Source organism: Zonotrichia leucophrys, chromosome 17 (genome assembly GCF_028769735.1).
Source record: "Zonotrichia leucophrys gambelii isolate GWCS_2022_RI chromosome 17, RI_Zleu_2.0, whole genome shotgun sequence".
Classification (NCBI taxonomy): domain Eukaryota; kingdom Metazoa; phylum Chordata; class Aves; order Passeriformes; family Passerellidae; genus Zonotrichia; species Zonotrichia leucophrys.
In genome coordinates, this window is record NC_088186.1 from 4,438,877 (window position 1) to 4,460,527 (window position 21,651).

The 21,651-nt window shown below is 43.0% G+C and overlaps 1 protein-coding gene across 7 annotated transcripts in view; it reads left to right on the plus strand.

Annotated features, from left to right (window-relative positions):
• Positions 1-21,651, plus strand: part of RAPGEF1 (Rap guanine nucleotide exchange factor 1) — an 84,324-nt gene that overhangs the window by 15,989 nt on the left and 46,684 nt on the right. For all 7 annotated transcript variants that reach the window (XM_064727875.1, XM_064727873.1, XM_064727874.1 and 4 more), the window contains 2 exons: positions 15,729-15,868; positions 20,023-20,201. In XM_064727875.1, the coding sequence (XP_064583945.1) occupies positions 15,761-15,868; positions 20,023-20,201 (287 nt within the window). In that variant the 5' untranslated portion in view covers positions 15,729-15,760. The remainder of the gene's footprint in view (positions 1-15,728; positions 15,869-20,022; positions 20,202-21,651) is intronic.

Genomic DNA, 21,651 nt, shown 5'->3' on the forward strand with positions numbered 1-21,651 from the left:
CAGAAAATTGCTCCAAATCTCTTCTTTCTGGGTAGGATAAAGCCAAATTCAAAAGAAGCCTGGCTTTTCTGAACAAGTTGGGGTGATGACAATTTATCAGTAACAAATGGGCAGCGGGGAATTTTAATAATAAATTTTATTGCTTGCAATTGCATTGAGTTCCCTATTGCCACAATGACAGTAATCAGGACATCCAACAGGGAAGCAATTACTTTATTTCTTGATCATCCAGGCAGTCAGCGAGTTTTGTTTCGAGATAAGCACACGGTTTGACCAGAGGGTGTCACCTCTTTGGGAATGAATTTTCTTTTTGACCCACTTTAATCTAATACATGGTACAGTAAGGTCAACACTGATGACTTGGGTTCACAGGATTTAATACACAGATAATAATGACTGAGTATTTTTCTTTTGTGCTATTTGAGGTTAGGGCTTCTAGATTAAGTTTCTATCTTCTGCTAAAGTTTCTATCTACTGTTCAAGTAAAACATCCTTTCTCCCCCTTCTCTCCTGTGCTTCAACTTTTATGCCTAAAATCTCTGAAACAATCTTGAAGCCTTTATTCTGCTGTGCCTTTGAACTGACCCCCATGTATTTTCATCAAGACATTAGGATGGCCTTCCCATTTCCTTCTATTCTCAGCTTAAATTTTCCTGTTACGGGAATACTAAAAAGAAAACCAAAAAAAACCTGAATTACAGTTAGTCATATGTTAAAATTACCAGATTAAAGCCAGCAGGAAGAGCATCCTCTCAGTGTCAGGGGATGAGGCCATGTCCATGGCAGGAATGAGATGATCTTTAGGGTCCCTTCCAACCCAAGGCATTCCATGTTGCCTGCATTGACCACTGGTGATTTACCAGCCCAGTTCTGTGTCTCTCCCCCTTTTTTACTGATAACTTTCTGGCCTCCAGGCTACTGACAGCTGTTGTCCACTTGCTGCTAATTAAGAAAGCAGCATGAGGGATGGGAATGTGGATTGGAGAGATTGAGCCCCCCTCTCCACAGCCAAGCGTTTCAACCTGATTAAAGAGCATCTGACTGACACTGAGCGGCCTCTTTTCTCCTGCTGTCTCCCTGCAATAGCCTGGTTTTTATCACAACTCCCAGGTCAGGTGCTCTCTGTGCCTCTGGATTTTTTAGACCCCCTAACAATGGGCAGAGTCAGAGCAGATTTGCTGCTCAAAAGATGGGAACGTGTGAAATCTGAGCCACTACAAAGCCCCGTCTTTAGCATGCAAAGCGTTGTGTACGTCTGTGATCTTACTCAGAAATTCAAATGTAGGTCGTGTTTTTTAAATAAAGTGACACATACTACGTGGAAAATTTCGAACTAGCTATTGGAATCAAGATCATTATGAATTAACAGCACTTAAGTGGATGGGCCAGCGATTTCAGAGATTTTCTTTCTTTGTTTAAGGATTTTTCCTTGTTTGCTTTGTTTCCTTGTTTTGGTTTTCCTTGTTTTGCATCGAGTCCCAGTGGGAGACCTTTTGTGTGATACAGTAATGCTGGGATTTTTATGATCCAGCAAGAGAATGGGCTTGAACTCTGAAATTCCCTTCCTAGCCTGTGCCTCTGTGGAGGTAAAATGATTGACTGAGGTTAATATAATACAAGATAGCTGTGTTAATACGCAACCAGGAGGTGTGAATTCAAGAAAGAGTGGTGGTAATTTGGCAGAGGAAGCCTCCTGTAATGCTGATGCTCTCAGGAGCTGTTTACCCCCAGGAATAATATGACTGTATTTCAGATTAGACCTCCAAAATTCAATCTGAATTGTTACCTGTGATAAGTGGGCTCTGTATAGCCCTGTATAGCCCCTAGCAAGCTTTCAAATCCATGTCATTTGCTCTTTTTTGTGGAATTTAATTTCTCTTCTTCCTTGTGATTTTTCTCATATTTGGCTGTTACCTTTTACCCTGGAATTGAATGGTTTTTGATGTTTTTTTGGAGTTCTCTTTAAAAGCACTATGTAAATATAGGTGTAAAATGTTTTTTTAAATAAATAAAGAAATCACTGCCAGACATGGCTCCTTAGGTGTGTGAAAATCCTTTAATAAGCCATGTCTACCACAGTGTAATTGAACAGTAGGAACATGTCTAGGGAGAGGAGGATGTACTTTGATTGTACTTACTGGTGTTCACCTTATTATGCCCACGATCACTTTGTGAAAGGAGCCTTGGAGCATGTGACTTGTGCTTTTGTAATAAAGAAGTGCCTTATATTTGTTTGAAGTTGAACAAGAGCTGTTTTACCAGTGTTATCCTATATTCACTAAACACTTACAAGATTAAAATAGTAGGAAATGCAAAGTGCGGTGTGCTCCTAATGAGCTGAGCTAGGGAGACTCTTTGGGACCTGGGTGATCCAGGGTGTGAAAGTGCCATAATCTCCTTGGGCAGCTTTTTGTTTTCACATGAAGAGAGCAGATGCTGACACGGTGCAAATAGAAGAGAAATCCTATCAGTAGATTGGCCCCGAGTCCCCAAGCTGGAGTCTGTAAATACAGCGATTTATGGGTATTAGAGATGAAAACCATGTTTCTTTCTTTCTTTCCTCCAAGCAAAATATTATTTCCAAATAGATCATCTCATTATTGGACTCTGGTTTGGCTAGTAATTTTATAAAATAAACCTAGTAGCCTTAATGTTAGAAAATTAATGGGTTGATTTCTCTACCACTGAGAATTTATGGAGGCTCCAAATCCCTGTCTGTCTTGCTGTGGGAGGTAATTAAGAATATGAGGGAGTGGTTTCTTGGTTTGAAATGTTGAAAATGACTGTAAGCATTCGTGCTGTTACATCTGGAGTGCTCGTTAGGGGTGGTGAGATGGGTTCTGCTGGGTCATTTGCTGTGAGCATTGGTCATTTCTTTCACAGTAACCTGCTCATTGCTTGGGCAGCTTGGCCAAAGTGTTTACTGTGTGCTGCCTGTGACTGGCAGCGTGTTTCAAGCCCATTATAGGAATATTATGTGGCCTCAGGATCACAATTATTCCATTTGTCCTTTAAAGTTGCTCCAGGTGACTTCAGGAGTGGAGTTGCCATCACCCAGGTGGGTCACCTGCCAGTGGTGATGTGGTTTTGCATCTGTTCTGCCTGAGCTTTTCATGTGACTGACGCTGTCACCTGCTCTGAGTCCCCACCTCCTCAATTTGTGCCATGAATTTCTGACTTGTACAATGAAAAACCATCCCAAGGTCGTTTTGGAAGCAGAGAGATGGCAGTTTTCTCGTTAAAGGGGCAAAAGTAACGTTCTACAAATTTCTGTGTGCAAACCAGCTGCCTGTTTGGTGCTAGGTCAGGCTTTGTTTATTCTATTGATCAAATGTAAGCCTGGAGCTTTGCTGCTGGGTCTGGAGCTGACTTTCCCAACCCTGAGTTCCTGAATGACAAAGTATTTCAGTGGAGCTGGCACTTCTTTGTTGGGCTGTTCTGCAAATGCAGACCCAGTTCTTAACAGAAGAGCACAAACCAGGGATTTCTGCTTAACAATGGAAAATGTTGAGGTTATGTTGTCCTGATTTCTTATAACACAGGATTGTCCTTTAAATAAAAAAAAATGACAATTCATACAAGAAAAATCTCTTCCTTTGAGGTTTGTTATCTACTCTGTACAACAAGGCTAGACTTTATCTTTGAGAAACAACTTCCCATATATATATGAGAACTATCTCTAAATATTGCCTTCTAATTAGATAAATCCATTCTGCAAGTGGACAGTCAAACTCCAAAATAAAACTATATAGGGAGTTAATTGGGAATAATATGTATGAGTTTCCAACTTTCACCTTGATTTAAGCTACCTTTCCAGGATGGAGAAGCCCTCATTAAAAAGTCTGAGCTACAGGGTTTTGTGGTTTTGAAATGTTGCCTGTGTTATCATGATAAATTCTGGTGCGTGTTACAGTTTGAAGCGATTTCCCTAAAAGTAGATTTGTACAATTGCCAGAAAACCAGCTCAGCTCTTCACCTGCTCTGCCAATAAATAGCAAATTTACTTGACTACACTTGAAGAAGTATTTTCTATATATTTTTTAAATCTCTATTTTTATAAGTGATTTGAATCCCTGTTGAAAGTATCTTCTCTGAGGGCCATCTTTCAAAGTTCCCATATGGGTTCAGTTTCATAATTATGATTGTGACTGCTATATATGGGGTTGTTTTTTTATCAAATAGCAGCAATCAAGCCTTGAGGAGTGTTTTATACCTATAGTGTGTCATATCAGGACAGACATGGAAAAGGTACTGGTTAAAGTCATACAAAACTGTAGGAGCCTTTTGCAGATGGACTTAATGTTTCAATACATTTTAATGAAGCAGCTTTTTCCAAACCAATGCCTTTTTCAAGATTTGTTTGAGCCATATTCCAGTTCTGCACTCTTTTCGGTAGATACATAAGTGGCTCTCAGGTTAATGAGGAATGAGGGCACATTGAGTGTATTCAGACTTCTGGCTGTAGAGTTGCCAAAAATGAAGCAGGAGAGCTCTCTTCCATCTGTCATTCCTCTACAGAAATCAGCAGTTTAGAAGTGGATGTAGCTGAGAGTTTATTTGCTGAGCTTCAGAGTTCACGAGTACACAGAGGAGAAAAAAGGCAAAATTTATGTGTGTGTTTGGGGAGGGAGTTTGCTGTGTAAATTTGTAAACAGGGTAGAAAGGAAAGGGAAGTTTCCTGAAAACATGTGCTAAAATAAATGAAGTCCAAGCACAGATTGCAAATCTTGTGAAGTCGTGCAGGGCGTTGTGGGAGAGTGGTCCTTGTGTGGAGCAGATGTTCATGGAGGTCCTGCAGTCACTGACTGCAGTGTCTGATTCCCCAAAGCCCTAGACTAGACAACACAAGGTTGCTCTACTAAGCAATAAAAAAAAAGATGCTTTTTTACTACACTGACACGAAGTTCAGTGCTAGATTGTTATACTAAAGTGATGTTAATAAACGAGGATCATATATACAAAGTCAGTTCTGTGCTTGCTACATTTTAAGTGGGTTTTTTTTAGCTGAAAGATGGTTTATAGTGTTTCTTGTTGCTTTACTGCAGTGTAGTTTTTTGTACTCATTGGCTGGATCCAGGTGAAGACTCAAAATCAATTTGGGGTAAAGTTTTTGCAGGCAGGTTGAGCATTACCAGTTGATAATATTGATCCCAGAAGATGTGGGAGGTGTTCACCCTTCTAGTATATACCACAGGTATTTCTATAAACATCTCCTGATGTCTCTCTGAACCCAGCAGTGTGACATACTGAATGGTACAGAAACCACTGGTTTTTGCCTGTTTTTCACAGTGAAGGAGCATGAAGTTAATCACAGTGAAGCTTTGACAAGGCACCAGGCTCAGCCTGACCGAGGGGCCCTGGAGCAGAGCCTGGCCTGACCCTGCACCACACGGCTCGAGGCCTCGTGGAGCCGAAGTTTCCTGTTACAAACTGGCTGCTGTTTTCCAAACAGACCTCCTAAAGCTCCAAAGTATTGCTCAACAGACCACAAACTGAAATTAGTATTGATTCACCTTTCAGGGCCCACGGCAGGATCGCCGCACAGTCGCACGTTGTGCTGCACGGACTTAAATAGCTTTTGGCAGTTGTGGCTTAGCTGTTTTGTCAAAACCAAATTAAATAGAAATACTGTACAAAATTATTTCTTATTTATAGAATCCCAAGGTCTCTCTACCACAGAATCTGGGCACTGGCTTTTAAAACATGGGTTTTTTTTCATGGAGTGGGTCATGGTCTTTCAATGCATCTGTGTGTCTTCCTGGCTGGCTCATGGGCAAGATCTCACTTTTGAAACCTGAATGGCATGGGATATGATCAGGAAATGGGCTGTTGGTAAAAACATCACTCAAGTAGCTATTAATTCACCAAGATTTATTCTGTGATAAGAGAATAGTTTCAGCAAGATTGTAAAGAGATGCTAAGATAAGGTTCTGCTTTGGTTTTGGTGAAATTCAGCCTGAGCTCGGTTCCCTTTGGCTGTTGGGTTGTTGTATATGAGCGTGGAAGGTATTTCTTCTTGAGATTCAGGCCAGCTTCCAATGTGAGCAAACTGAAATTCTTCGAAAAATTGAAACTGATTCTTAGTAGGGCCCCCTATTGGGAATTTCCATTAAAGATGACAGTAACTGTTAAATACAGATAGGGTGATACAAGATATGCCAGCAAAGAGTGATGTGCCAAAGAAATCAGGCTCAGGTATCGCCTTGTTAAGTGGGTTTTCAGACTTGTCACTGCATTAGGCTGAGTAATGTTCTGAAGCAGCTGGGGAATAGCTGCTTTTTCTTCAAAATTAAATTAACAAGTAAAATTCTAGTGGCTGTTTCTTGCTACTGAAATCTCAAGTCTCAAGATGAGTTAGAGATGGGACGGATTCCTTCAGACTCCCTTCATGTTGTTGTTGATGTTTGAACAAATATGCTGGGGTTTGCTGCTGCAAACTTCAGTCTTCTGTATCTTTCAAAGGCAGGATTTGCCAAAAAGAGTGGGGAGAACTGCAGGTGTTGGTGTCAGTGTGCCTTTACCTTGAAACCTGTTGTCTGTAGACCAGCAGGTTTTAATTCAGACATGAGGAGATGGCATAAAATAGAAAGCTGCCACAAATAATTGTTTACTGTTAAAGTAACTTAATGTGCAGCAAAGTGAAAGACAGACATCCCACTTAGACTCCCTAAGGTGCTTCATGTTTCCTGCCATGGTGGTGTAGGGATGTGCTAATCCTACAGCTAAGGAAGGGAAGAGGGAGCTCCCTCCTGGGCTGCTCAGTTCAATTAACATCTCAGTTTCCCCTTGCTGGAGGCACTGATGTTCCAAATCATGCTTATAGAAGACTAATATTTTCTCCTGCCCGTAGGCAGGCAATAAAGCTGGTGGTTTGGTTGCAGATCCTATCAGGTACAGAGCAGAGTATGGAATTGAGGATATGGCCTGCAGCTTCTTAACCCTTTGTGGAGCAGCACAACAATAATGTCAGAGCAGCTCCTGACCTGATTACATCAGAAATTTCACACCTGCGGTGCCGCTGTATCGCTTCACACACACACACTTGTCTGGTGTGTGCAGATAGAGCTGCTCCTTTGGGGCAACAGGAGAGCACTACTTCAAAGTTGAGGGATTTGCATAGCCCTCCTGTGATGCCTTGTTTTATTGAGTAAGCAATATTAGGGAAGTTTACACTGGTATTGCAGTAGTGCCTCTAGGAGATAGTGCTGGCTTGGTTCCTGAAATTCATTTTTTTCTCTCTCGTGCAGAGATGTGAGCCCCCAGCATGGTGCACTGGAGTTGTGCAGACATGTTTAATCTCACTGAAGTGAATATCTGCTTTTCAGCATCTGAGCCCTGAGGACACAGTGCTAGTCAGAACAGTGAGAAAGGAGGCTCCTGTGTGGAGCAGTTAGCTCATCTTGGGGCATGCATGGAAAAGAGCTTACATCACACTCTCACCTGGACTGCTGCCCTTGATCTGTGGCACTTGCTAAAGAAGGAAGTAAAACTGAGCATGTTCAAGCAGATGCTTTCCATGTTTTCATCTTATTTCTTGTGCTCAGCTCGGATGAGTGTGGGTGGTGGCTTTTGGGCAGTGTATAAGGTTCCTCCCAAGCCTACTAGAAAAGAGGGGTTATCTTTGCCATTCAGACTGAATGTGCAAAGAGTCTGTAATCAGAGGTCAAAAATAAAGATGACTATAATTAGTAATGTCCAAAGCAACTGGAAATTGTGTCAGGCAGATCTGAGCCAGCTTCTTTTTTTTTTTTTTTTTTTTTCCATTGCCTAATGAATGAGAGCAGAGGTTACTCTCCAAGGATGAAAGAGGGCTGAGTTTTTCCCATTCAGAGCTGGTGCTGTGGGGCAGACAAGAAGCCAAAGCTCCATTTACAGTCCTTGTTTGTCAGCTGCTGAACCTATGGCCAGGTTGTGAGCAATTAGGCTTTTCCCTAAAGCATCTGAAATAATGCCTTTCTGCTTGGTGTCCTGCCGAGTGCCTGTGACGACACCCTGTCACCTTGGAGATGAATAAACAGCTCCAGCAACATTGGGTTATAATCTTTCAGCTCCGAGTTTCAAAGCTGACCGGCCGCAGGACTGAAACACAAACCCGGCAAAGATTTTTTTTTGGGAAGAACTTAAACATGGTTGAGAAAATGAGAGGAGGGGAGAAGGAGTTGAAGCAGAGCTCAGTGGTGAGGGTTTTTGCTTGGCCATGGTGTCAATGAAACAGATGAGCTTTGGCTCCTGCAGCCCGGAGTGACTCAGGTGCTGCGCACGCACTTGTGCCTGCAGGGCTTTATTTTTAGCTGTCTGAATCACTGTCATGACCATATCCTCCAAAAGCTGCTAGACAAGTGGGGATGCCCACAGACCCCATATTAAGTCATGTTTGGTGAGCAGGGAAATTCAGCAGATTCCCTCCCAACCGTTGCAATTTCTGTGCTAGGAGCTGTTTGCTGAAGTAATGCAGATGCTATGCCTGGTAGCTGGATTATTTTCTTCATTTAAAACTAAATGTTTAGTTAACATCCTTGGTGGCTTTCATGGGTAGAACAGGGTGAGCAAGGACCACATTGTTCATGTTGGTGTTGGAGGCTACTTGAGTCTCTTGTTGTTCTAGTGCTGTTGGCACTGGGGGAGTTACGAGTCACATTACCAGTGTTGTAATCCCATCAATTCTCTGGGGCTTGCAGGGCTGTGCAAAATCAGTTCTTAGATGGGAAATTACCAGAGACTCGCCAGATGCTGCACAAAGGTTTGCTGGTGATTGCTGGTGTTTCTGCTTGGGGGTTGATATGGCACCAGTCTGCTGGAGCAGCTTTTGATAAACCGCAGCAGAAGTCCTGCCTGCTGCTTATCAATAAATTACAGTATCTTGTTCAAAAAGAAATCTCAAAGCCAGCTTTAGTGTGCTGCAGGAAACTGAACTTGGGTAGCAGTTTTACTTCCTTAAATCTCTCCTTGTTTGATTTATTGTAGCTTTTTGCCTTTTTATTTTCTTTTTCCCCCTGTAAATCAGTTGAGCAATACTGCTGCAGTGTTCAGCAGGTAAAGGATTCCTGGTTTATCTGCATACAAGGAGATTTCTATTCTGAAATACCAGACAAAAAGAGGAGTAAAGGGGAATCTGGTCAGCTGCTCTGAACTTGCTACTTGATGGCGTGCATCTTCCTTGCAACCTGAAGATTTGCTTCCAGATATGATACTGGAAGAAAAAAGAGCTGTAGTGCTAATGCACCATAAAATTAATGTTGTTGACTAACCCAGTCCTTTCAGAGCAGTTAGGAGACGTGGCTGAATTGATAAGTTACCCTCTCTGCCTTCCAATTCCCTTGCAAACACTGCAGGCTCTTTCCACGTGAGGTTGCTGCAGCTGGAGATCCCTCATTCATGGCTGCTTAGGAAGAAAAAAAAAATCAAAATAAAAATGTGCTCTCTGACAAATAAAAATGTTTTGCTTCCTCTGGAGGCCCCAGAGGGCGGCATAAAAATAATGAAGCCTGTGAGTCAGTGAGCATTGCCTGGCCAGCTGAGAGGGAACTGAGCCTCCCTTTTCCAGAGAAGTTTGTGTGCTGTCATTGCACATCATTAATGCTCACTGGTTTATGCTCATTCACTGTAATGTTGCCAGAAAAGAAAAAGGGCAGTCGGTCTTTCCGCTCCCCAAAGCTGGCTGCTTCCAAGGTGACGTGATGGTAGAGGAAAAGTTTCTTTAGCACTCGAGAGCGATTGTTTGATTCTCAGCTGCCCTTCCTCCATGGTTTTCCTCTAAAACCTGGCGGCTCTCCTAGCAGTTGGATTCCCTGGAGAAGGACTTGGAGCAGCTTACAAACAACTCCACCTAAGGTACAAAGGTTAGGGTGGGCAAACTTCCTCATTGACACTGGACCCTCCCTTTTTTTTTTTCCTTTCCAGGTCCCCTACCAGGTCTTTTTTTGTTTCTGCTTTAATTCTCTTGCTTCAGTCTCTGGGGATAATGGCAAAGTTGAGGAAAGCAAACTCACAGAGCTGGGAGTAGCAGGTCTGAGGCTTTTGAGCGCCCATGGTGCAGCAGTGTTATGCTGATACATTTAAAAGGGATATTTTAATTCTGTTCTGTCACATTCTGTCTTTTTTGTACTCAGGATCCCAGTTCATCCTTTTGGGAACGCACAGCATTGCACAAGTGCTGCATATCAGCGTTTTTAGGCTTCTAAACATCCTCAGGACTTCTGGAGAAAGAGGGTGTGAAAAGAAACTGAAGGCTGTGTGCAGTGTAATGGGAGAGCTGGCAACACACTGCAGATGTGAAAGGGTGGAGAATTTATCTGGGGTCCTCCTCATCTGTTTCTTCAACCCTCCTTGAAGCCTCGTGCTTTCTCTCCACTTTCACAGCTACCCTTTGGCAGGCTCAAACATTTTGTCACAAGACAGGATTATTAAAATTTATTTTTACAAGTGCCCCTGCAGTCATTTTCTGTTGCCCACAGCTCACTGGTGAGCATCACACTGTGCCTCCTGTGCCAGCTCTTCTGCAGAGGATCTCTGCTGTTTCCTGCAAAGCTCAAAGGCTTGGATTTTCTGTCAGTCACTGATTTTAATATTTACATTACAAGAGAGCACAAAAGCTTTAGCCAGGGCACAGTCCCCCAGATCTGTGAGCTTACAGGTATGTAACAGATACAGCCCTTGCCCTAAGGGTGGAAGGAAGATGTTGGGAATTGTAGTGATATCCATATACAATCTGGGAAGACGTTTCCTTTGCAGAATGTTTTGTGATTATTGTGGTAAACTCTCGTGTGCTTGTCTGCCTCTCCTGAATCACCTGTTTTCCTGTGTTTCTGAGAGCAGAATTGCATCCTGAGTACCCCAGAGCCTCTCTGGGTGCTGCATCGCAGCACAGACATCCTCAGCAGAAAGGTCGTTTTGAACTCTGCCTCGTTATTTTTGCCTTTTGCTTCAGAACCCTTAAAGTCCCTGTCAGCTAGGGTTTAGCTGAAGCCTTGCAACTTGCCTTTTGTCTTCTCAAATGATGGAGCTGAGCCCAAGGGAACAAATGCCATTTTAATGGGCATCGTTGTGTAACTCATTACATAAGTCACTGCTGCCTTCAAAGGACTCGTGGCAAAAGTGGCAGGAGCAGTTGATTAAAAATGTGCACAATAGCTTCATTATGACATGGGGAGAGATGTCCCCTGTTATTTTTAATCTGATAGCTTTAAAATATGTGCATCCAGCAGAGACCTAAATGGCCTTTGAAAAAGGAACCATTTGTGGAATAAGGTTTTTAGACTCCACTTCGTTCTTTCTAACAAGCTGCAAGAGTCAGGACAAGCTGGAAAATTAACTATAACCCTTTTTAAGGTTGTGTCCCCTCTAAAGCTGCAGGGTTTTGGTGTCTGAACACACAGAGGGTGAGAGAAGATGGAGGGTTTAGTTTTTCAGGTGAAGGAAAGAAAAGGTACTGTATTCTGAAGTTTGTGGGGTTTTGATTAAAAATAAGTCTATTTTCAATTAGTTTTATGTGATCCAAGCACTAGACAGGTTGAGGAGCTTGTCACAGCTGCTGGAGTCTCCCTGCCATGGAATAATAGTGATAAAAACAGGACCAGGAGGTGCAGAAGCAGGCAGGACATTATTTTCCATTTCTGCAGCTCCCCTGTGCTGGTTACAAGAGGCTCGGACCCAGCAGATGGAAACTCTGCTGTGACTGAGCTCTGTAAAAGGCTGAACTTTCACTTTGACTTTAAAGCACATACTTTGCTTCTGGCTTAGCTTGGTGGAATTCACCAGCCTGTGTGTGTTTTTGACTTATCCTGGCCTTCATTTGAACCCGAGTGGAGAGTAACCATTTGACTATGGCAGAGGTGGATGTTGGGCTTTGACTTGCAGGCTTTCTCCTAAGCAGCCTTAGTTTCTTCTCCCACAAGCACATAAGCTGATTTATCTGCCTTCCCTTTTAATCCACTGTTGTTTTCAGCCTGCAGTTGTTTTCTCACCAGGTTTGGCTTTCTGTTGGCAAACTGGAGCAGCAGCAGCAGCAATTGCTGGAGTTGGGGAGCTGGTGGAGAATTAGGTGGCTCCTGGTTGACCGTGGTCTCCTCAGCTATGGTCTGCCTGGTGCAAGAGCTGCAGGGACACTGAGAACCCCTCTGGGCACACCTGGCAGCAGGGCTGGTTGGAGCAGGAGTGTCAGAGCAGCTCTGTGGTGCTGTGTGTGTGGTCAGAGCCCAGACACACGCCTGGAGCTGAGCAGGGCCGTGACTCAACAGCTGGAGCACGTTCAGCAGCAGGAGCCTCAGTGACAGGGGATGGAATTAGCTGTGAAACCAGTGACGTAGTGAAGCTTCCAGGCAGAAATCAAGAAACTCAGATCTATAATAAAGTCATTTTGAAGGGCTTTTTTTTTTTTTTCCAGCAGGAGAGAGCATCCAGACAGATGAAATATGAGGGGATGGAAAGTCAGTGGTTCTTTTGAGACAGAAATACTTTGATACAACTTTTTTCTTTCCCCCTTCCAGTTGAAATCACTTCGTTGAGTTTATTACCCTGACTTTTCCCATTCATCTCACAAATATTTGGACAGTTCATAGAAGTAAGTGTGGGGTACCCTCCTCCTGCACACCAGAGAGGAGAAAGGCAATGCTGAGACTCCAGCTAAACACTGCTGGCTATTCATCAACAAGAGGCTGGGGTAATATGATAGAATAATTTCCAGTGGGCAAACTCCCAAGCTAAGAACAATCTCAATGCTGCATTAAGGGGTTTGGTTACTGTAGATAGGCAGGAAGGAGCAGAGGGACAGAAGTGGTTTGAGCCACTGCCATGGCTCTGTTTTCTGCCTCTGTGTATGTTATCAAATTATTTAATCTGTAAAGGCATGCTATGCTGTTTGAACTTTTTAACTGGACAGACACACAGGACATGTAAGCTATTTCAATTAGGATATAATATTAAAAAAAGTTACTTTTTCAAGGCAGACCAGTGCTGTGGTAACCAGTCTAGGAACTTACTCAGCTGTGCTCTTTGGAGGAGAGTTTCAGGCTTCATCTGTAAAAGCTTAGGTCCCTTACACCTGTGAGCTGGAATCCCTCCCTGCTCAAGTGTCACTTCTCTTTTATACCACTTCATCCAGATTCATTACAAAGCAAATTCTGTTTATAATGCTTGAATGATGTATCAGCTTGCAAACTGTAAAGCCCAGTGTGCCGAATAATTCTGTTGGCATTCACTGAACGTAATCACAGGAGCTCCAGAGCTTGATCCCTGAGCAGGGGGAGAGGCTGGGGGCCTGCACAGTGATGGAGATGCTGCACCAGAGTCACTGACTCACCCTCTGCTCTGCTTGGACAAGTTGCTTCACCTCTGTGCCTGCTTCCCATCTGCAGAGTGAGGTTAAGGCCTGACTGTTTAAGGATGAGAAGGATGTGTTTGTAATGTGCTTGGAACAAGAAAAGTGCTATTTTAAGTGCTAAGTGTAATTGAGTGTGAGAGAATATTGGTTTGTGACTCATTTGTTTAACTGCAAATGCATCAGAAACTTGTGAGCAGATGAGAGCTGGAAAGTGCTTGGTGTAGACAGAAAGCCATGGCAGTAAAAAGCTGCATTAATTTGTGATCTTCAAAGCAGGACTTAGCAGGGCTGTTCAGACAATAACGTTTATTATTTTTGCAAATGTCAGCTGGTTTACTTCAGTACTATTTTAAGCAGTTCCTATTCTGCTCCAGCCACTTGCTTCTGTCCTTGCTGTGTGTGTCTATCTCCCCTCAGAGTGTGGCACACAAATGATTTGGTGTTTGCTGTGACCAAAGGATAAAAAGAGCAAAGGAGCAGTGGTTGGCTGCTGGTGGTGGTGAAGAGCATGTGCTGTCAGCAGAAAAGGAACTTTCTCTGGTGGCATCTCCTTTTGGAGGTTCCTGACCACCCAGACATGGTGATTCAGCCATTCATGTGCCTGCCCCATAAAAATGGGTAGAGATGTCTGGTGGCAAGGAGAAAAGGAAACGGGAATCTTTAGAAATCTTTCTCCTTTCCAAATATCTTGTCCCTATAAGGCAGAATTATCACCATAGGTGAGCAAGGGTTTTGTAGGCATTGAATGTTGTCTTACTGAAACCAGCAGTTTGGATCGCACTGCAGCCTGTGGAGGAGCCAGACACAATTTGTTGCTGTCACCATTACTTCCCTGCAGATTAATTATTGTAATTGTTTGCCAGTTCTCAAAAAATTAATTCAGAGCCGTGACTTTTCATGGCAAGTGTGCGTATGCGTGCAAATATGGAAATTCTCATATGGTGTATGGAATAAATACAAATGATTTAATGAGGAGGAGCTCAAGAGTGTTATCACAGCAGCCAGGAACTCTCTTCAGTGGTGACCTTCAGCACCCTGTGGAGACAGAGAGGTTTTAAAGGTTTGGAGATCCTCTTGTGGATGTAAAGCACTGACGTAAATTGTTGCTAAGTTGGGGTGCCAGCTGCTGCAAGTGATTCTTCAGAGGCCAACTGATACGCCTGGATTTATCTGCAGTGGCCAAGGTTTTAGTGCCTCCCTCCTCAGAGCACTAAACAGGACTTTAGGACACAAAGAAAACCTTGGGAAAACATTCACTCCTGTAAGTGGAGAACAGCTCTGCAGCCAGACTAGATTAGGATGGGTGCTCACACAGCTCCCATTTGTAGGATGCAAAATCCTGGTGTGGAGGACATCCCCAACCAGAGTGCTGTGTGCTCACAGAGGGTCAGAACATGCTGCAGGAAACCAGGTTCAAAGGGAGGCAGGTTCCTTTCTTTGGGCTGTGGTTAGGTGGTTTCTTGAGTGCCAGCAAGAGCACTTGCTCTGTGGTATTTAGCTGCTGGTTGCTAGATTTGACTCAGCAGCCTTTGCTGTTTGCAGCCTGCATGCTAACGAGGTGCTGCAGTGCTGCATGCACGGGGCTGTGCTCTGCACTCATTACAGCCAGTGCAGCTAATGCTCAAATAATCTAAAAGAAAAATTAAACACACAGCAAAAGTGTGTACTTTTCTTCATAATGTAGTTAGAGACAAGTTGGGTAACTTCTGCTGAATTATCTGGGTCACTAGAGAGCAACTCAGACCTTCATTTATTAAAGTGCTCTTTGCTCAAAATACTTTCTAAATTGCACTCTACAAGGCAGATTAGTTTTTAGTTTTTAGCTGAGTTTTATTTAGCTTCATGGTTAAACAGATAAAAATGTATTTCAACAGTAAGTCTGCATATGGCATGATTGCAAACCTTTGAGGCTGCTTCTTTCAGGTATTCAAAAAACAATGAAAATACAATTTCTAAAAGGGCTGAGCGCTTCTGCAGTTCAGTTCCTTGAAAGATGCCCCAGTATCAAAGGGGTTCCTCTATTTTTTCTGGTACACTGGAAGTGAAATCCATTGCAGATGACAAGGGCACGATGATTGCCTGCTTTGTAAAGTACTTCAGGGCCTTCTGGAGATAAGTGCTTTAAGAGAGGTGTTTTCCCTCTTCCCTCCAAGGCACAGAGCTGTAGCAGTCCCTCTGTCCCTGCCTCCAAGGGAGAGCAGGAAATGATGGTGATATTGTGGTTGAGGAAAGCAGGAAATTATGGTGGTGTTGTGGTTTGAAACATAATATAGAGCAGCAGTTTGTTAATTTTCTTTATTGTGTTCCACTCAATAAATTTACATGGTGCGTCTTCCAGATAATGCTGTAACACATCCCTGGTTTCATCATATTTGCCCTAATCCAGAAATGCTTTTCTGTGTCTTTCTAGATTCTGAGCGTTCCCATCTCTCCTCGTTCACCATGAAGTTGAAGGGCAAGTTTCATTCACCAAAAATAAAGAGAACACCCTCAAAGAAAGGAAAGCAAGTTGAACTGACAGTGAAAACACCAGAGAAGTCAGTGAACAAAGTAAGCAAAGGCCATGTTCTGTTATCCTGATGGATTCTTGCTTTCTGGTACTGTCTGTCATAATCTGGTGTGTGAATTTGTCCTCTGCATAATTCTGCAGCTCAGGGATCCTCAGGGTCATTTTGTGGTTACCTATAAACAGCCCTGTGTAGTATTAAATCAAGACATGTGCTTCCCTTTGCAGAGCATGGTGAGACCTCCCTCCACAAGCATTTAAATATCTCATTGTGGAACATGGTATATGGGCTGACACATCCTCCCCACATGCACACCCTGTGGGTTGTGCTTCCAAAGAGCTGCCTGGTTTGGGGTGTGATCCTCTGAAAAACCCCAGACCCAGGCAAGCAAGCACATCCTTGAAGCTGCTCCAAAGATGTGCTCAATCCCTGGTGGCACCAGCAGGGAGAGTCCCACAGAGGTGTTGGAGCAGCTGCTGATCCAGCACAATGTTCCTCAGACCAAATGTACTCCAGGGCCTCTAAGCAATGAGCTCACAAACTGATTTGTGTTATCTCCTCTCCTGTTGTGACCTGATTATGTAGCTGGAGACTTTCTCTGTCACAGCACTGTTGCAGTCAGTTTTCAAGTACAAATTGAAGCCAGAAGTTAAGAACAGTTGAGGTTGTTTAGGATAATTAAACATCATTCTCAGCTGTTAAGTCTCATCCAGTGTTCAGTGCCAGACATGCAGAATTTTTCAGATTATCTCTGCTGGGAGTTGTTGTGGAGTTACTGAGAACAGCCAGCAAGATAAAGTTTTGTTAGGTTTTATGACTTGCTTAACACCCAGAGAAGTCTCTGCAGCCTTCCTCACCCTATTCTGCCCCATCAGATGAAAGATGATGAGGGATTTTTCCCCAGGAGCCTGTGGAATTGCTTTCTAGGGAGCCAGACACCTTGCATTGCTGAGTGCTCCTTAAAAATAAAACTAAAAAACCCCAAGACAACCCTGAGAGTACTCCTTGAAGGCTTTTAATTCCAATGATGTTTCACGATGGTGTCTTGAGATAATTTAGCAGCCTTCCTTTAAATTGATGTGTGACCACATTAAATACATTAGAAAATGAAGAGCCCTTTTCAAAATGTGGTCTATAGCAAATGCATGTTAATAATAGATGAAGTTTTTGCTTTTCTATTTTTCCCCTAAAAACAGTGCAAGAGGATTTACTAATAAGCCATGCTGGACATTAAAATAATTTTTTATGTACAGATTGGGATTTTTTAGTTGGAAAACAAAACACTTGAAATATTTTTTATTACTGTACATGATTATTTAAGCTGCATTCATTTTTATACTGCAAAATATTGTTGATTTCTGGCTCATTCCTTACCTATTTTAATACCCACTGCCCAACTAATCAATTAGTTGGATGTAGTCAGCTCATTAGCTTTAGGGGAGAGAGTGGGGAAGAGGATGGGCCTGGATTGTTGCCAGTTTTTCTCACTGGAACATAGACATCAGTTGACAAATGGGAGATCTTCTGTCAGAAGGCTCACTTGATAAACCAAATACCATCCTTTTCTCCCTCTCAAGTACTTAAGATGCTATTTTTGTGCTCTTGAAGTAGATAATCACTGTAGAGCAGAAATAGCAATACTAAAAATTAATGTAAAATCACGATGTGTAAGCTGAAGGATGTGCTCAGCTCATGCCAACATCATCATCTCCTGTTCCTCTTTATATATGGATGGGGCAACATTGGGGATGTTCTTTTCTTCTCAAAACCTCCTTTTGTCCCCTGAACTTTGTGATTCTTGTCCTGTTGTAGGAACAGGAGTGTCCTTCAGTGCTATATACAGACTTATGATAGGTTTTACACTGCCAAAATGTAAGGAAAAAAAGGATGATTCCAGCTTTTGTAATTGGGTGTATTCTGTACAGCTCACTGTGACCCTTTCTGGGTCAGCTGTGTCTCATACATGATGCATTTGCAATTTGATTATTAAGGGAAAATTTCAGAAATCATCCAGAAATATCTATATGTGTCAGGCAGGGATTTAGAGGAGATGCTGTTTTGCCTGAGTTGTAACTTTTTCCCATTTAATGCCCCAAAGAGAAATGGGAGGCTGCCCCATCCCTGGGAGTGTTCAGGGCAGGTTGGACAGACCTGGGCCAGTCTGCTCTGGTGGAAGCTGTGGCAGGGGTGGAATAAAATGAGATTTAAGATCTCTTCCAACCCAAACCATTCCATGGTTCTGTGCACTTCTGTGTATGATACTTTGGACTTTGGAAGAGGATTCATTACAAAGTGCTTCTGGGAATGTCACCCAAAGGATTAGCAGGGGAAAAAAACCCCAAAAAAATAAAAGAAAGGGTTGTGTCCCAGGCAGTGTCTGGATTCACATCCCTTGATGTGCTCAGAGGAAGGATTTGTGTTTCCAGTTGTCATTCTCAGCCCTGAACTCTGTCAGGCCCATCCCTTCTGTGCACCAGGAAAGTGTTTAAGTTATTAAGTCACAAGCCTTTCTACAGGAAACAGTTGTTGAATGAAACCCATAAACAGCCATGGGAGCAGGAACTGCAGTCTGCATTTTTTCACTTCTGTTTGAGAGCTTTGACTGCTGGACCATGGTTGTACTTACCCAGGGAATTTACAGACCCTCTGATCCCTAAAATGTGTGCTCATTTCATATGAAGTGCAAAACCTTGGAGGAGGCTGAGGCTCTCCATAGATTAATGGTTGGACTCAGTGATCCTGGAGGTCATTTCCAACCTAAATGTTTTTAAGATTCTGTATCCTGGAATAAACTCTGCAGTGGTGAGGGCACATCCTTGCAAAATGGGAAATGTCATTTTTTATCCCAGTGGGTTGCCAGGATGCTCCTCAGCAAGGAAGGGAGCTCAGGGCACTGTGGGCTGTAGATCAGAACTTGAGGTTCCTGGCAAGAAGTGTTGTCCAAAGGGGAAGCAGCAGCAGATTTTGGGCACTGCCCAGAGGAGATGGAAAATGACAGGGTGGTTTGCAGTTCTTGGATTGGGACTTAGACTTCTGAAGCTGGAGCTAGATGGAACTTGGGATTCTAACCCTTTTATGCAACTGGCCCCAAATTACTAACCAGTGCTGCCTATAAATTGTTCTTCCTAAAATCTTTTGGGCTGCTGGCCTGAATTTGCAAAAAAGCAGCAATTTAACAGCTGACAGGAATATGGGGAGCACACAGTGCCCATAGGTCATTAATTCCTGAAGCTGAATTTACTGAGGAGATAATGGATGAAATCTGACTCTGCTAAGCTCTCTGCTCCTTTTCTAGCAGTGCTCAGTAGTTATTTTAAATCTCACTTAGAAACTACTTGTGGCATTAAAAGTCCTCCAGGCATACTGTTGTAAACTTTTAAAAACTATCCCTGTCCAGGATGCCATTGAGGTATCATGTGTCACTTCTGAATTTCCTCCTCTTGTGTTTGTGGTGGCACAGAAATTAGTGACCACAACTCAGCTTTATTCCAATGAATTGTTCCCTTCTGCAACATTCATTCACCAATGCCAAAACTTAGCTTTTACAGTTGGTCCTCGTGGAAATTGTGTGAGTTCTCTTGTTCCAGCAGCATCACAAAATGATTCAGGTTGGAGGCTCATCAGAGTGGAGTTTATTTGGGTGTTTTCATGTATTTTACAAGGACATGTAGTAATTGGACAAGGGGTGTTGCCTTTAAATTGACAGAGGGCAGGTTTAAGTTAAATATTAAGAAGAAATTCTTCTCTGTGAGGGCCTGGCACAACTTTGGCTGCCCCATCCCTGGAAGTGTCCCAGGCCAGGTTGGATGGGGTTGGGACAGTGAAAGGTGTTCCTGCCCAGATGGGCTTTAAAGTCCCTTCCAACCCAAACCACTCTGTCCCAGTTTAGGGTTTGGGTTTCAAAGCAGTGTCCTTGATGTCATCAGTGGTGTTAATCTTAGCCTAAAACTGATCAAGATCAGCCTTCAGTTTGGAATGCAGGTAATTCTGAAGGTTAAAGTGGGGGTGTGATCTTGCACTGACTATTCCTTTGAAAGAATAGTGATTTAATTTAAAAGTGTTTGTGGTAATAGGAGGTTTTTCCACTCCTCCTGAAACACACCTCAGTGTCACCAAACTTTGGGTTTCTTAAAGGAATCCTGCCCTTAAAAATAATGAAATTTTAACAAATCTCTGCATTTCTTCCCTCCTCTTCAGAATGTATCATGGCTGGAGGAAAAGGAGAAGGAGGTGGTCAGTGCACTGCGCTACTTTAAGACTATTGTGGATAAAATGGCAATTGATAACAAAGTGCTGGAGATGCTGCCAGGCTCAGCCAGTAAAGTGCTGGAAGCCATCCTGCCCTTGGTGCAGACTGACCCACGAATCCAGCAAAGGTGAGTTTCCTCCTTGGGTTTGGGGCCACGACAGACCAACAGGCTCCTGCTTTACCTGAGGAACCTCATGGCAGGAGATGCTGGTGAAGTGACTCCTGTTTTCACTAAATTATTTTCAGACATCATTTAAAAGCAGATTCCCTGCTCATGCCATGGAAAGATAAAGCAAATCAGGCTGCTTTCAGAGCGGAGGAAGGGATGGTTCTTAGCATAAACTTGGAAATTCATTGTTTTCCAGAGGGAGATTCTCTTCAGATGCTATTCCTGTTTCTGCAGTCCATGGTGGTATCCTACAAGCTAACAAATCCAATAGCTTCACCTGAAAAAGGAGTTTATCTTCAGAGTAATCCTTTTTTGGGCTCTGTTTATCCACCCTGATATTACAGAAGTCTGAGCCTGCACTCTTAACTGCTTTTTTTGGATTTTGCTGGATCAGATAGAGAAGTAAATAGATGTACTTCAGCAGATTAACCAGTCCAAGTTCATTCCTGCCTCACTCAACAGATTATTGTTTTAACAGATTATGTGTATTACGTTTTTACCAGTTAGGCAGTGGGTTTGAAGCCAGGAAAGAAGTAGAAATTTGCCAAAGCCAAGCTCAGCATGGTTTATAAGAATTTGTGGTGTTGCCAAGCCACAGAGATATTGTTGGTGTTCAGCCCATGGATGCTGGAGCAATTGATTTACAGAAAACAAACAAACACTGTTGAATAATACTGAAAGAGCAAAGTTAACACAGAGGAAAGCACAGAACTAAGCAGAGAAATGCAGGTGTTTGGTTCCTGAAATCCTGCCAGGTTTTGTGCTGTTCCTGTTTGTTTTCCCATTAAATAGCTCCAATTTTATTTTTTTTTTTTCTTTCAAGATGCTTATTTCAGTGCTGGCACAGGGAAGGTTTATAATGCAGTTGGGGTAGCACTGGGTGCCAAATACTTTGCAAACAGAGTTGCTCAGTTGTGTTTGGCCCCAGTGCTGAGGCCAGGGCAAAAGGAAGGAGGAAATGGGCAAGTATCACACCTGTGGCTGGGACAGGTAAGATCCAGTTGAGGTTGGATCTTTTGAACCATAAATCTGTTAAAATGGGAATGTCCTCTACACAGAGATAAGTCTCTTTCTGGAAACACTGTGCATTAAAGCACAGATCCCATGTCCATGCCCTGCCTTGCTTACCCTCCCAAAAAACCCAAAAGGGGATCAAAAAGCCATGTCCTTCTCCCTACCTGTGGCAGGACACAAAGGGGTGACTCTGATGGCAAGAAAAGTGAGCAAGACTTGTGTCAGTGACAAAGAAAGCCCTACAATTATTGCTGGACTTCTTTTTGCTTTAGGGGAAGCATTTGCATCAAGGAAAAAAGTAATTAAATCTTGCACAAAATGGGCTTTCAATTACTGCCTCCTTAGAAGGAAGCAGACTGAAGATTAATGGCAAAGAAATCAAAGCCTTAGAAAG